This window comes from Lissotriton vulgaris, chromosome 1_1 (genome assembly GCF_964263255.1).
Source record: "Lissotriton vulgaris chromosome 1_1, aLisVul1.2, whole genome shotgun sequence".
Taxonomy (NCBI): Eukaryota; Metazoa; Chordata; class Amphibia; order Caudata; family Salamandridae; genus Lissotriton; species Lissotriton vulgaris.
In genome coordinates, this window is record NC_141685.1 from 1036335506 (window position 1) to 1036352314 (window position 16809).

The 16809-nt window shown below is 48.3% G+C and overlaps 1 protein-coding gene across 7 annotated transcripts in view; it reads right to left on the minus strand.

Annotated features, from left to right (window-relative positions):
• Nucleotides 1-15577, minus strand: part of LOC147748470 (dedicator of cytokinesis protein 7-like) — a 476862-nt gene extending 461285 nt beyond the window's left edge. For 6 of the 7 annotated variants that reach the window (XM_086962156.1, XM_086962145.1, XM_086962135.1 and 3 more), the window contains exon 1: nucleotides 15383-15550. In XM_086962156.1, coding sequence (XP_086818282.1) covers nucleotides 15383-15426 — 44 coding nt within the window. In that variant the 5' untranslated portion in view covers nucleotides 15427-15550. Of the gene's footprint in view, nucleotides 1-15382 lie in introns of all 7 variants that reach the window. The other variant, XM_086962164.1, reaches the window with a different exon arrangement.
• Nucleotides 15578-16809: the final 1232 nt, after the last annotated feature.

Here is a 16809-nt window from a genome sequence, read left to right on the forward strand (position 1 = left end):
GAGCACTCTACAGAGTATGACCACCACCGCTCCACAAACAGGCCACTACAGAACATCACCAGCACAGCACAAAGTGATCTTAAGCACTCGACAGAATATGACCAACACCGCTCTACAGACAGACCACTACAGTACTACAGAACATCACCAGCACAGCAGAAAGCGATGAGCACTTTACAGAGTATGCCCAGCACCGCTCTACAAATTGGCCACAACAGTACTACAGAACATCACCAGCACAGCAGGAAGCGATCATCAGCGCTCTACAGAACATGACCAGCACCGCTCTACAGACAGACCACTACAGTACTACAGAACATCACCAGCACAGCAGAAAGCGATCTTAAGCACTCGACAGAATATGACCAACACCGCTCTACAGACAGACCACTACAGTACTACAGAACATCACCAGCACAGCAGAAAGCGATGAGCACTTTACAGAGTATGCCCAGCACCGCTCTACAAATTGGCCACAACAGTACTACAGAACATCACCAGCACAGCAGGAAGCGATCATCAGCGCTCTACAGAACATGACCAGCACCGCTCTACAGACAGACCACTACAGTACTACAGAACATCACCAGCACAGCAGAAAGCGATAAGCACTCTACAGAGTATGCCCAGCACTGCTCTACAAACAGACCACTACAGTACATTACCAGCACAGCAGAAAGCGATGAGCACTCTACAGAGTATGTATGACCACCACCGCTCTACAGGCAGTTCACTACAGTAATACAGAGCATCAAAAGCACAGCAGAAGGCGACCATCAGCGCTCTACAGAATATGACCACCACCACTCTACAGACAGACCACTACAGTACTACAGAACATCACCAGCACAGCAGAAAGCGATCACCAGCGCTCTACGGAATATGACCAGCACCACTCTACAGACAGACCACTACAGTACTACAGAACATCACCAGCACAGCAGAAAGCGATCACCAGCGCTCTACGGAATATGACCAGCACCGCTCTACAGACAGACCACTACAGTACTACAGAACATCACCAGCACAGCGGAAAGCGATGAGCACTTTACAGAGTATGCCCAGCACCGCTCTACAAATTGGCCACAACAGTACTACAGAACATCACCAGCACAGCAGGAAGCGATCATCAGCGCTCTACAGAACATGACCAGCACCGCTCTACAGACAGACCACTACAGTACTACAGAACATCACCAGCACAGCAGAAAGCGATAAGCACTCTACAGAGTATGCCCAGCACTGCTCTACAAACAGACCACTACAGTACATTACCAGCACAGCAGAAAGCGATGAGCACTCTACAGAGTATGTATGACCACCACCGCTCTACAGGCAGTTCACTACAGTAATACAGAGCATCAACAGCACAGCAGAAGGCGACCATCAGCGCTCTACAGAATATGACCACCACCACTCTACAGACAGACCACTACAGTACTACAGAACATCACCAGCACAGCAGAAAGCGATCACCAGCGCTCTACGGAATATGACCAGCACCACTCTACAGACAGACCACTACAGTACTACAGAACATCACCAGCACAGCAGAAAGCGATCACCAGCGCTCTACGGAATATGACCAGCACCGCTCTACAGACAGACCACTACAGTACTACAGAACATCACCAGCACAGCGGAAAGCGATGAGCACTTTACAGAGTATGCCCAGCACCGCTCTACAAATTGGCCACAACAGTACTACAGAACATCACCAGCACAGCAGGAAGCGATCATCAGCGCTCTACAGAACATGACCAGCACCGCTCTACAGACAGACCACTACAGTACTACAGAACATCACCAGCACAGCAGAAAGCGATAAGCACTCTACAGAGTATGCCCAGCACTGCTCTACAAACAGACCACTACAGTACATTACCAGCACAGCAGAAAGCGATGAGCACTCTACAGAGTATGTATGACCACCACCGCTCTACAGGCAGTTCACTACAGTAATACAGAGCATCAACAGCACAGCAGAAGGCGACCATCAGCGCTCTACAGAATATGACCACCACCACTCTACAGACAGACCACTACAGTACTACAGAACATCACCAGCACAGCAGAAAGCGATCACCAGCGCTCTACGGAATATGACCAGCACCACTCTACAGACAGACCACTACAGTACTACAGAACATCACCAGCACAGCAGAAAGCGATGAGCACTCTACAGAGTATGTATGACAGCCACCGCTCTACATGCAGATCACTACAGTACTACAGAGCATCAACAGCACAGCAGAAGGCGACCATCAGCGCACTTCAGAATATGACCACCACACTATATAATATGCCCACCACCGCTCTACAGACATATCACTACAGTACTCCAGAATAGCAACAGCACAGCAGAAAGCGATCATCAGTGCTCTACAGAAAATGACGAGAACTGTTCTACAGCAGAGAAACAAGACAGAGCTAGAGCACTGAACCAAAACTTTGTTCCAGAATACCTCTTATAAGACAGCGTGCCCCCACACCGGCAGGACACACATGACCACAGTGCAGACATGTGTTGGACACGCAGGCTGGGCACGAATGGAACAGAGGAGAGCTTGTTAGATCTGTACCGCTTGTAGGCTTCGTATAAGGCTGAACCCTGGGCACACCTACCCACGCCAGGCACAGTAGTCTTGGTGATGTACTCAGATGTCTCTTGAGACTCTCTGTGCGCAGGATCTCTCGCTACCCAGAACTCACCTGAGGCCTAACTAGAAATAGCAAGAAGCGACATCCTAAATGTATGTTAGAGTGTGAAAAGAGATCGAGGCCAGTCAGGGACTCTACAGTCAACCACGGACAACAAGCACAATCTAGAGCTTACTAAAAACCACGACAGGGTACTCAAATACTGATAATCACTGAGATGCACCTTTCATTGGAGGATTGTTCCTATAATCACTTCAAGACACCACTCATCACGGGGAATGCATTCCGATTATCACTGAAGGTATACATTCCTATAAACAATGAGGGGCTCCGCTTTCTTATAATAACGGAGCACAGTTCACACTATAGGGAACTGAATCCCATATTGACTGAGCAGCACCTCTCATCACAGGGCATATATATTCTGTTAATCACAAACCGGCGGCTCTTGTCAGTTTATACATCCCTACAGATTCTGATACTCACAGAAAGGCATTTCTCATCAGGGGTATACAATCCTATAAAACTGGAGAGTAGTTCTAACAAGATGGTAAAGAGTTCCATATTGGTTGAGCGGCCCCTCTCACCAGAGGGTATACATTCCAGTGACCACAGACAGGCACCTCTTGTCAGACATTAGTAGAACGAATGTCATTAATTCCGGTCCTGTATTGCATCATTAATACAGCGCTTAATACCCCTTATGCAGGGCGCTAAGCACTTGCCTACATGCTACACCATGCAGGGTGCGTGATTGGAAGGATGTAATTTTTGTTTTGATCCTCTGATGGGGGGGGGGGGGGGGAGTGTATCCTTGATGGGCATGATGCCCACTGAGGAGCGGTTATCATATTATGGGAAGTATTAGTATGTTGGATGATGAAGTGTGAGAGACAATTGCACAGTTTTCAGTATGCTGTTAGCTTTCAACAGCTCTGCCGGTCCCTTTACGGAACTTCATATGCTGTAGTCTGCTTGGCTGGTTACAACACTGGGTTGTCCAATCTGAGATTCTCGGTAGGGATGTGCATTTATATTATCATCCCACACCTGAGTGATATGTGAGATGTAAAGAAGCAATCAGATTGTAGAGATATTTGGAGCCTGCAAAACAGTGATTCGGGAACAAGGTCACGCCCCCAATAATACTAAAATATCTCTTGGAGGCTGGAGAGTAAAACACCTTGGAGTACAACCAGATCACAGGACCTAATCCTGAAAATGTAGCTTCGTGGGTTAAGGCACATGCTGTGGAAATGTGCAAGTCTTGTAAGCAGCTCGCAGGTTCCAGTGCTTGGGCGAATAACTAATTGAGTTAAAGCACCTTTTCCAGAGACGTGTGCATAATCTGGAGGTCAAAGGGTGAACACAGTCCTGTGGACGGGGCTCTCGTTGCAGACATCTGTCACAACTGCAAGTCACAGGCTGGAATTCCACCTAGCCCGAATGGCGTGGGATAAAATGGAATGGTAGGAGTTAGTGTATTTAAAGCGCCTCAAAGCTACTAGACGCCGACACAAGATATGAAAAGTTAAATTATTATTTACCATTGAATGTTGTCCTTTGGGGGGGATGAAGACGTAATGAATGAATAATGCATAGCCATCTGTTAGTCCCCTCGGCAGACAGGCACTGCTGCCGGCCCACACAAAGGAAGGAAGGAAGGCTGGCTCCTACTCCCGAAATAAACGAGATCCCAGCGCACACAGCGTTAGAATTACTCCCCATTTCCAGCTGTTCAGCATAAAAATGTAATTTTTGCATCTAAGAAACATAAAACTGAAATGTCAATTTTTTAAGGAGGACAGTACGATGATTTTGTACGTCCCAAAGGCCAGTGCCAAGGAGCAGAGGAAAACGTCAAAAACTTCCCTTTTTTATCACCGGTTTATAAACGCCCACGCGGGAAGATGCAGCAGGATATGCAAAATTACATAAGTGGCACTGGACAGGGTGGGAAAGATGGCAGGAAAAGGCGCATTTGATGTAGCGTCTGTGCGCGCACGCACGCACAACGCACAGACGCACGTTCACGGAGAGTACACGGCGCGTTTCCGTCAACTGGGTCTCCGCGGGCTGGCTTGTCGCGAGGCCACTGTCCATAGTGTATTCGGCACTTCCAATCAACGTCCCTCAAAGACTTTAAATTAACCTCATTCCCGCAATTTACAATAGCAACACACCGCGCACGATTCTTAAAGGCATCGTATGCATACCTCGTTAACCCATCCAATAAATGTTATACGTGTACTGCACCCTTTTGATTAATGCCCGATTTACTAATAATTATATTTGTACAACACTTAGTTACTCTACTAAATATTCCCCTGCTTCGAGTACTGAGACAACCTGTACATTAGCCTCGCGAATTCTAGTAAAACTATGTTGCCTGACACACAGTGGTGAAACTCAGTGGACATATCACACCTGCCTTCATTGCACTTCACTAGTTCCTGGTGCAGGAGAGGGCTCTGTTTGAAAACACTTAACTTAGTTCACACAGCTGCCCAAGCTCACCTTCCACTATATCAAAGCCTGCGAGCACTATCCACCCAAAAACGAAAACTTCATCATCATTTTCTTATAATGATAAAAGATTTTGAGAGAACATTATGTGCCCAAGAATAAATTATTAGAGTTCCCTGCCAGTCTCTTTTAAACTCAAGAAGGACTTCTCCAGAGTTCCAAGAAAGAAACTGAAATCCTATCTCTTGCATACTGCCTTTGGTCACTCAAGCTTGCTTAAGGCAACACAAACCTCACATCCCAATTTACAATCTCATTTGCAGTCCATCCTCGCCTAACATCATCCAACACTTAAGCAAAGGCCTGTTAATCTAATGAACCACTGAAAGATAGCATCCAAATCTCTAGTGCATTGCTCCAAAGAATGAATTCCGTGTGGAAAAGTCATGTCTTATTTTCCTATACTCTGAATATAGCACCAGTTTCTCCTTTTTACTACCCATTTGCCCCTGCCAATCTGAGCTGGTGTTAGCCGTTAGTGGCACAAACCTGTTCTTACAACCGGAGGCTTCCGCGGTGGGAGCTCCGGTCTTGTACACACACCTTGTGAACTTATCAACAATGCATCAAGCACAGGGCGGTATTAGGACCGCAAGGATACCTAAGGGCCTTATGTGGGAGGACTAGGCTTAGAGCTTAGCAGGACCCCGCGCAGACAGTAATGCAACTCTGTAAGAAGGCCACAGCGTCCCTTGGGTGGATAAAGAAGATTATGCAGGCGACTTTGCTGTGGGGGGCAGAAAGGCTGGAGACGCTGGGTAGCCAGACTGTGACATCTGGACTCATGGAAATGTCACTCCCTGGCCAGATCAGCAGCAAGAATACTAGCTGGCACCCTCCAAAGTCTTCCGTTATCTGCAAACCTCTAAGAGCGATACTCCCAAAGGGGACAGACCTTCCAGAGTCCTAACCCCTAGAGGTCAGACTACTAGACAAATATATGCCCGAAAGACCACTTCCCTGACATATTAGAAGTTACTCAATCCTTATTCAGATGTCTTGTTGCAACTAAGGGAAAAATGGGAGCGGATGTTGGATGACTTGGATGATGGAGAACGGGAGGCCCTGGCAGCACCCAAGGAGATAGCACCCAAGGAGATGGCCATATATCTCTGATTTGGGAAACATCCTTTACGACGCAACTTTTACCACACAGTGCCTTTACAATGCAGGTTTTTCAACGCAAGTCATTACAACGAATTGCGCTGGGGGGCGCATTAGGATAGGTAATAGTTTAATTTACTATCCAACACCTTCCCTACTATCCACGGGGACTGGAGTTGGAATAGTAAATTAAACTATTCACTGTCCAGCACCCCCCAATGCAAGTCGTTGTAACGACTTGCGTTGAAAACCTGCATTGTAAAGGCATGCGTGGTAAAAGCATGCGTTGTAACAACGTACATCCCTCTGGTTTTACAATAATCCAGGTCAGGATCCTTCATCGCTCCTTTTATGCCCGTACGATGGTGAAAATGGGAAGGGCTGGGGACACACTATGCTTGCGTGGCTGCAGGCAGATGGGTACGTTTTTTCATATGCTCTGGAAGTGTCCAGTGTAGAAAAAATACTGAGCAGCAGTTGTGGAATGCCTAAGAAAAGTACAGGGTGACAGCATAAGTATCAGCAAAACAATGTATTCTGAACATTTGGGGCGAGACTGAAGCCATTAGGGCACAAATGTAATGGATAACGGTGGGTCTGGCAGTGGCAAACATAAATATTGCAAAGGCGTAGGTAGCTGAAATGGCCCAAAATTTGGGGGCTTGGCAACAAGATATGGATTGATGTATGATGGCGGAACGGGTGGTCTACAAGGGTAGGGATTGTCCCTGGATATGGGAAAAATCTGGAACACTTATGCCCACATGCATCAATCATTTTTGGAGTCGCAAACGGTGCGATTCCTTAAAATCGGCCGTTTGCGATTCCAAAAATGCTTTTTGAGATGCATCATTGGTTTTAGTTGAAAATCGCTAATTTTGCGATTTTCTAAAATGCGATTGCATTTAAGGAATCGCAATTTTGCAATTCCTTAAATGCAATGCATCATTCTTTAAAAAATTGCGATCTTGAAGATTGCAAGTGCAAATTACCACGAGATTGAACCTCGTGGTAATTTGCGAAAAATGTTTAAAATGCTCTAATTTGCATTTTAAACACTGTCATGTTACAGACACACATGTCCTTAGGACATGTGTGTGTGTGAAACATCCATTTTAAAATACATTTCAGGGGTGCAGGGGGGGGTCCTTTGGACCCCCCCTGCACCCATGGAATGCATCAACAATTTGCGAATTCCAATTTGCGAATTCGCAATTACCATTGATTCCTATGGGCCTTTTGGCCCATAGGAATCAATGGGAATTGCGAAATCGCAAATTTAAAGTCGCATAATATTTGCGATTCGGTAAAAATTGCGATTTTTACCGAATCGCAAATATTATGCACTTTCAATCATGCATCCCGTTTTGCGATTCCTTATTTGCGATTCTGTAAAAATCGCAAATTTGGAAACACAAAACGGGAGTTTGATGCATGTGGGCATTAGCGACTTTAGATATAAGCTCATTTTAACTGAGTGGTATTAAGAGGATAGGTCCAAGAAACGAGACAAGTGAAGCAGACAATTAATGAAGAAACAGGAAGGGGTGGGGGGGAAGGGGAGAGGTGCTCGAAGTCAATGTGAAATGTATGGCAATGCTAACGTGGCAGATTGTAATTGCTGGTAGTCAATAAAAACATTTGGAGGGAAAAATGCATCATGCACACCTTTCATCAATTTACCTGTGCTTTCTTTTCATTGAATGCAAAAACAACAGTTGATGGACAGAATGCAGAACAATGTCATACATTCACCCCAGTACAGAGATCTGGGCCTAAATTCATCGTTTTTTTACACTCCACACCACCCCAGTTCAGACATGGCCATATGCAAATCAGCCTTGACCCTGTGCCTCATGGGAACAGTCCAGCCCGAACTGCCAAGCCATGTCTTCCCTGGACCGGAATCAAGCATCCTAGGACCGGTTTCTGGCTATCAGCCATCTTCAGCCAGGATAGCTTGACTCCAGTGGCGTGGAGAGCACGGGACTCACGTCCGAGCATACCCGTCCCACTCGGGGTGACAAATGCAAAAACAACAGTTGATGGACAGAATGCAGAACAATGTCATACATTCACCCCAGTACAGAGATCTGGGCCTAAATCCATCGTTTTTTTGCACTCCATCGTCCATCAACTGTTGTTTTTGCATTTGTCACCCCGAATATATTATGGATGATGGGTGTCCTCAATTGAAGAGCTGACAAAAAGGGCATTCATTAGGAGTGATCTGTTAGAGTTTAGAATACCAGTCCATCTTTTAGAATTAAAGTTAACTTTTTTACATTTGTTTTTTATTAAAATATTTCACCATTTATGTATTTGTTTGATGTATACTTGTTTCTGTATTTTTGTATTTTGCTTTGAGATTAAAATCTTAGAAAATGCTCACGCTGGGATCCCCAGATCCCGGTAGTGATTCAGTGGAGGTCCACAGAACTATAAAGATTAAGAAACACCATCTTGAATGATGGAAGGTGCCAGAACTTTAGAACTCTTCCGAATTGTTGATGGAGCCAATTTTCTTTACCAGTTTATGCCATAATTTGCATGCATTCACTGCAAAACAGCTACCTCCAACACAGGCTTTATGGATTGAATGAATTATCGGAAGTGAGGCCATTCTTGACCTGAGGCTTTTCCTTTTGTTGTACAGTCTGAGTTTTAATAGTAAGAATCCTGATACCAGCCAATGTTTCTCAATGCATAAAGGACTTTCAAAGATACCCTTCTGGTCACAGGTAGTAAGTGTAGAAATTGGAGGACAGGGACAATATGGTTCTATCTGAACAGGTTGAAGATTAGCCTAGCTACAGTGTTATGTATTCTTTAGTTTGACAAATGATTTCTTTAAGTTAAACCAGTGCAGCGCGAGTCTTGTACATAATTTTTTTTAATATTCCCGCACACTATGTGTACACTATTCCTCCATCCACAAGCAGACCACCACTCTGGCCATTATGGGAAATAGCTCTTCCAATCAAATGAAGAGATGTATCAGCCACAAATGAAGTCACCCCCTCCAGTCAAGATTAAAGACACTCCGTGTGCCACAAAAGGAGACTTCCCATCCAGCCACAGGAGACTCCCCATTCTCCACGACACCCACAAATACATACAGCACTGCAAGCCACAAATACAATTTCTCTGACAACATACTGCCCCTTTAAAACAAGCATTGGAAATGCAATAGGTCTCGCAGCATTAGAGTTAGTGCTTTTAGAATTGTTTATGGGTTTTTTTTGTAAATCTTTAGCATTTTTGTTTCCTGTAGCCAATGCTAAAGAATTACAAATAAAAAAAGCCATAAACAATTCTAAAAGCTCTAACTCAAATGCTCCAAGACCTATTGCACTGTGTGAGGGTGAGGGGTTGAGGGTGAGTGAGGGTGAGTGAGGGTGAGGGTGGGTGAGTGAGGGTGAGGGTGAGTGAGGGTGAGGGTGAGTGTGAGTTAGGGTGAGGGGTTGAGGGTGGGTGAGGGTGAGGGGTTGAGGGTGAGTGAGGATGAGTGAGGGTGAGTGAGGGGTTGAGGGTGAGTGAGGGTGAGTGAGGGTGAGTGAGGGTGAGTGAGGGTGAGTGAGGGTGAGTGAGGGTGAGTGAGGGTGAGTGAGGGGTTGAGGGGGAGGGGTTGAGGGGGAGGGGTTGAGGGTGAGTGAGGGTGAGTGAGGGGTTGAGGGTGAGTGAGGGTGAGGGGTTGAGGGTGAGTGAGGGTGAGGGTGAGGGTGAGTGGGGGGTTGAGGGTGAGCCACAAAACACAATGAACTTAGGCACTCATAAAAAGAGACATTCATATTATGAGCAAGTCGTGTTTGGGATCAAGTTTCTGAAAGCCCAGCTATTTGTCCTCAAGGCCTCCCTGGTTGACACAGGCACTCTGGCAAATTAATTTCCAAATATGCTTTTATCCTTAATGAACGATTCAAATGTGCATTTATTTCATGTATGTATTCCCTGCTTTTTAGGAACACATCCATTTCGTTTGTGTGCACAAATACAATATTATTGTATGCAAGCAGGAATTCACATTTAGGATTAAAGTGAATAGAACTGCACTGGGCAAATCAGTTTGGAAGGAAAAAGTTTCTCTTCTGGGCAGAGCTGGGAGAATTCAAAGTGGAAAACATCCATTAGAGTGTCAGCATCACTTTAACATACGGCCAGTTTGTGCGATCGACAGTGTTTGGGGCCCATTTGTGGTGGAGACGGTTATAGAGTCGATAAGATCTCTGCAGACTCCAGAGCAGCCAGCTGCTTTGTTTCCGCATTGTCACTTTCATGTGCACAACACGCTCTGTAGGCTTTCAACCTATGTGTCACTTCCTTTTACAGCCAGGGGCACGTGAAAGGAGTGTGTCTTTCCGTTCTTATCTATGTTTATAATAATTTGCAAGCCTTACACTTAAATTAAGGAGACAACTTGAAGAACTGAAAAAAAAAAACAGGAACGAAATTAAACCAGGGATTGAAAAACTGTACAATTACCACGAACTGGGTCATGCAGTGTTGATTCAGGAATGCATGCCTGCTTAATGCACCAAATGGAAAGTTTATCGATTAAACTGTACAGTTTAAAACCTTTTGCAAAGGACGCCCTGCTGCCCCCACCCCCTCCTCAGCCCTGTAGAAAGGCCGGTCTGTGGCGGGTCACACGAAAAGAATGACGTTGGTGTGCAGGAGAGCCTGCGTGTGGATGGAAGCTTGCAGTAGTCTGGCACCTGGTTTTTAGACATGCAGCTGTTGAGCACCGGCAGAACCCGACCCACTTAAAGCCCCTGGGTTCGCCAATGTTACCACGTCTCTGTCAGTCTCTGACATACAAAGACTCACTCTCGCACCAGGCATTGCAAGGGAGACATTTTTGAATGGTTTGATCGGCGCTGAAAGTTTACATTTCTATTTCAGCATGAATCTCGTTGGTATGCTCCCTTCCCGTATCTTCAGATCCAGCACCCGTGTGACGTCTTAATGTTTAGCCTCTTCGCGTCATCTCTGTCGCAATCATACACATCTGGGTCTGGAGTGTGTGGGGAGCTTCATGCACTCATGGCTGCTAGAGGATCCCCTTGTTACCCGCCTCTGTGTTTCCCAGACTAGACTATGTTTTCCTTTTGTTAATAAAAACGCTTGCTAACAGTTGGCGCATGCGCAGAGCGGGGGCAAGCAAGAGAAGGAGTAGACACAGGAGGGAGCCGGAGAGAGGGAAGAAAGGAGTTATGTCACGTTGGCTGCTTATACGGCACGAAAGTTGCCCTACATTTTTTGTGCACCGTAGTACTTTAAGGAAGCAGTAGGGGTGAGGAGAAACAAGTGGAATGAGAGAAGAAATTGGAGAGAGGGAACAGGAGAACCCGATGTAATATGTCAGCAGTTTGCATAGATAGTGCTTATGCCGCATGTAGATAGGGTCAAAGCGCTGCATCTGAAGGGAAAAGGTACACAGAAGCGGCACGGGGAAGATGTCACTTTATGTAATGTATTGGCTTGCATAGTGCTTATTGCGTTTAAGACATGTTTAAATCGCTGCGACACAACAGAAGAGGGAATGACAGGGCATGGGGGAGAGGGAATACTATAGGGAATTGGAGCGAGGGAAACAGGGAACACGATGCTACGTCACACTGCTTGCTTGAATGGTGTTTAACCCTAAACATTATGCTTTGTTATACTGCTTCCTAAAATGTGCAGCGCTTATGCCAACCCTATGCATGGGAAGAAAGGCACGGACATTAAATAAAAGAAAGTGGCACGAGTTATAGAAAGATCTCGGAAACAGGAGCTGTAACCCGAGGAGTTGTTTTACATGACTACAGGATGGGTGAAAGGCGGGGTACAGTTACAGAGACTCACAAGACAAGACGGAGGGAAGAGAGGGGAGGGGGGAGGAGAAATGCGACACGGCGGGAAGGGGAGGGGGCGGAGCGGGTAAAATAAACAAGACGGAGGGAAGAGAGGGGAGGGGGGAGGAGAAATGCGACACGGCGGGAAGGGGAGGGGGCGGAGCGGGTAAACAAAGACGGACGTGCACGCGCTTTTAAGCTCAATGCGCATGCGCATTGAGCTTAAAAGTCACGGGCACTGCAAGGAATCGCCACGATTCCTTGCAGTGTGGATAAAGAGCGGATAAGTCCCAATACTCTCGCCTTGCTCGATGCGCATGCGCATCGACAGGCGAGACCTAAAAAGTGATGTTCCCCAATCACAAATTGATACCCCTTCAGGTCACAATCAGAGAAATATAGTGATCACTGAATGGAGGGGCAATCAGAGGTCCTATAGGAAAGGAACTAGAGGCTCCATTAAAGGCCCAAGTGAAAACTCTGTCAGAGACGAAAACTAGGCTCCATCGCCGTTCAGATGACATCAAGATTAAAAGGGACATCAGGGCCAAATTGACTCGCCAAAGCCTAAACCAAGATGCCATCGGGAGCAGAGACCCAGATACTGTAGGGAGCTTAAAGCCATACATTGCGGTGGAGCCAAAACCTAGACGCCATCACAGCGCCCAGCCCCAGGGGCCATCACAGGGGCCAGGGGCCACCACAGAGCCCAGGCCCAGGGGCCACCACAGAGCCCAGGGGCCACCACAGAGCCCAGGGGCCACCACAGAGCCCAGGCCCAGGGGCCACCACAGAGCCCAGGCTCAGGCACCATCACAGAGCCCAGGCTTAGGCACCATCACAGAGCCCAGGCTCAGGCACCATCACAGAGCCCAGGCTCAGGCACCATCACAGAGCCCAGGCTCAGGCTCCATCATCACAGAGCCCAGGAGCCATCACAGAGCCCATACCCATGGGCCATCATAGAACAAATGCCCATGCGCCATCAGAGAGCCCAAGCGCCATCACAGACCCCAGGCACGGGGGCCATCACAGAGCCCAGGCACGGGGGCCATCACAGAGCCCAGGCACGGGGGCCATCACAGAGCCCAGGCACGGGGGCCATCACAGAGCCCAGGCACGGGGGCCATCACAGAGCCCAGGCACGGGGACCATCACAGAGCCCAGGCACGGGGACCATCACAGAGCCCAGGCACAGGGGCCATCACAGAGCCCAGGCACAGGGGCCATCACAGAGCCCAGGCACAGAGCCCAGGCACAGGGGTCATCACAGAGCCCAGGCACAGGGGTCATCACAGAGCCCAGGCACAGGGGTCATCACAGAGCCCAGGCACAGGGGTCATCACAGAGCCCAGGCACAGGGGTTATAGGCACCGGGGTCATCACAGAGCCCAGGCACAGGGGTCATCACAGAGCCCAGGCACAGGGGTCATCACAGAGCCCAGGCACAGGGGTCATCACAGAGCCCAGGCACAGGGGTCATCACAGAGCCCAGGCACAGGGGTCATCACAGAGCCCAGGCACAGGGGTCACCACAGAGCCCATGCACAGGGGTCACCACAGAGCCCAGGCACAGGGGTCATCACAGAGCCCAGGCACAGGGGTCATCACAGAGCCCAGGCACAGGGGTCATCACAGAGCCCAGGCACAGGGGTCATCACAGAGCCCAGGCACAGGGGTCATCACAGAGCCCAGGCACAGGGGTCATCACAGAGCCCAGGCACAGGGGTCATCACAGAGCCCAGGCACAGGGGTCATCACAGAGCCCAGGCACAGGGGTCATCACAGAGCCCAAAACCAGACTCCATCCCAGAGCCCAAAACCAGACGCCCTCACAGAGCCCAAAACCAGACACCATCCCAGAGCCCAAAACCAGACGCCCTCACAGAGCCCAAAACCAGACGCCCTCACAGAGCCCAAAACCAGACGCCCTCACAGAGCCCAAAACCAGACGCCCTCACAGAGCCCAAAACCAGACGCCCTCACAGAGCCCAAAACCAGACGCTGTCACAGAGCCCAAAACCAGACGCCGTCACGGAGCCCAAACCCAGACGCCATCACGTAGCCCAAACCCAGACGCCATCACGGAGCCCAAAACCAGGCACAATCACGGAGCACAAAACCCATTACAGAGCTCAAACACAGTTGTCCAAACCCCATCACAGAGGCCAAACCAAGGCACCATCACAGAGCCCCAGTGCAAAGCTGACTCCAAATATGGATGCCATTAGATACCGAATGAAGCCGCCATCAGAGCCCAAATGGAGAAGCCCTCAGAGCCTAAAAGTTTATGACAAAGGACAAGCCCGCCCACGCCACTCACTCTTTCATCCCTCTTTATCCACTCTAGACACTACAGCACAAGATTCTGATTGACCTCCATCTCACACTACTCTAACCCCCAAACATCTTGCTTCCTCTTTGCCATAACATCGCCCAGGCCCCCAATCTGCCCCAGAGGCACCCCTACTACAACCCTGATCATCAAACCAGTGCACTCAACCAAAGATATCACATCACTTCCTCCCTCCCTTTGAACCTACACTAACCCTGGAGTATTCCCCATGTATTCTGCCCACAATAACCTCCCACAAAACAAGTTTCACATGATACCTCTCCTATCCCCCCCCCCCCACTCCTTCATACCAGAAATCAACACTCCCCATTAATCCCCCATTGTTCTAGCTCCAAAGACTATTCACCTAGGAACACAACCACTCACTCTATCCCTTGCATCTCTCCCTCCTACTCGCGTTATCACTCCATCACCCTTCCCTGCCCCCCATCGGGGTTACAATTTGGCACCTGTACTCTTGTCTACATTATAGCACCCCTTCCACAACTCTACTTGTCTTCCTGAACTTCAGTACATCTCTGTCACCCTACACAGATTCCCACAGCTCCCGACGCCCACTCCCAAGCATCGCCAATGACTACCCTACAAAGGATTTCCTTCCCTTGTTCTCTCCCCACAGGCTATTTATTCCTCGCTTCCTCACACCAACTCCTGACTGTCTCTCCCAGCTCTCTTTCCTTGTTCTCTTCCTGTCTCCCCACACACACACTCCTGGGTCGGGGCAGCGCCTCTGTCCCCAAACATTCGGATCTCCACCCCTTAAGTATCTCCTATGGGTGCCCAGCTCACCCTTGGGTTTCTCCGGCGTCTTTCCTCCCGGGATCGATCCAGCCTCTCCCTGTTGTATCCCCCTCTCCACACACCGTCCCTCCATGTGCCCGGGTACCCAGCGCCTTACCGGTTGATCTTGTTGGCAAAAGCTCTCCTCTCAGCCGCCGCCATGGTCTGCGGATCCCCGGCCGGGACAGCTCCTCTCTCCCCAGCCGCTCTTTGCCTCTCTGTACCGGGCCCGCCTCCGCCTCCTCCGCCGGCCGGACACTTCCTCTACGCGAGGCCGGGGATCTGCTGCCGCCTGCAGGCCTCGGGCGGCAGTGCGGCCGGGGAGGAGGGGCCAGTCGCCGGGGCGGGGCCTGGAGGGGTCAACGATGGGTTTCTCTAAAACAGACAGGAGGCAGGGCGAAGACCACTACCTTCGGGTCACATTTGGCCGAAACAAAACATGCCGTTTCTAGGGGGATATCACTATACCTGCGGTGGCGTAACGCACGTCCTGCTGCAGCCCCCAAGCCTATAAATATATGTGAGATATGTGTGTGTCGTGTCCGGGGCCCCTCACCATATTCGCCTGGGGGGGGGGGGGGGGGGGCTTATCTTTTGTTGAGCCACAGAATATGGAAATCTTGTGCTTAGGAGGACCTGTCAGGAGCAGTGCACAGTAAATGTCGTCCAAGGGAAGGGCACAGCTAATCTCCATGCGAGACAGCTCAGTGGGTTAACAGGCCTGCTGCTTTAGCTCATGTTCGAATACCAGCAGGACCTTTCACAGTTTCAGTTTACTTAATTATGGTATGGAACTCCAACGAAGGTCCACATAAATTACATCAAATGACACTTTGATGCATTATTCATAAATGCATTCATAATTAAAAAACAACATATATTCTCCATGCCATTTCTTCCAATGTGCAAAAATCAGCAAATAGCGTTACGTTACTTTAGAAAATTAAACCTGCATAATGCGGACTGGAGAGGATAGATAATGAATAGAAGACTATCATATAAAAATTACACATTACAAAGCAGCATGAACTGGATAAAAGAAGAGCCATTTAGTTGCCCAGAAATGTAAGCTCACCTTTATGGCACTACAAATACATAACATCAACAGCTGTATACTTCAAAATATTAATATGTATGACTTCTCTCCCATTTTATCACGAAGTCTTGGTGTTTGAAGTATGATTGAGTGCAAACAGAAAAACCTCCGATTTGTGGAGGAAGTGATACATCTGAAGTAAAATCAGTCTAAAGAATTCCTTCGATTGTGTGGTCAAGAAAAAGTTTTAGGGGGTTCTGCACTAGCTTTAACACCTGCTTCAGTAATTCGATAATTCCCGTCGACACCCTACTTTAAATTAGACCTCCTATGGTTACCCCTACTTGTTGCTGTGCTTCACTGGTTTTTCGACTTTAGTATGGCTGTGGCCCTGCTAATCAGGCCCACAGCCTAGCTGTTCTCTCTCTAAAGTGATACCATGTACTTTAGGTACATATCAGATTGGTTACTGAGGCACCCCTGTGAGCCCCGGTATATGGTACCTCAGG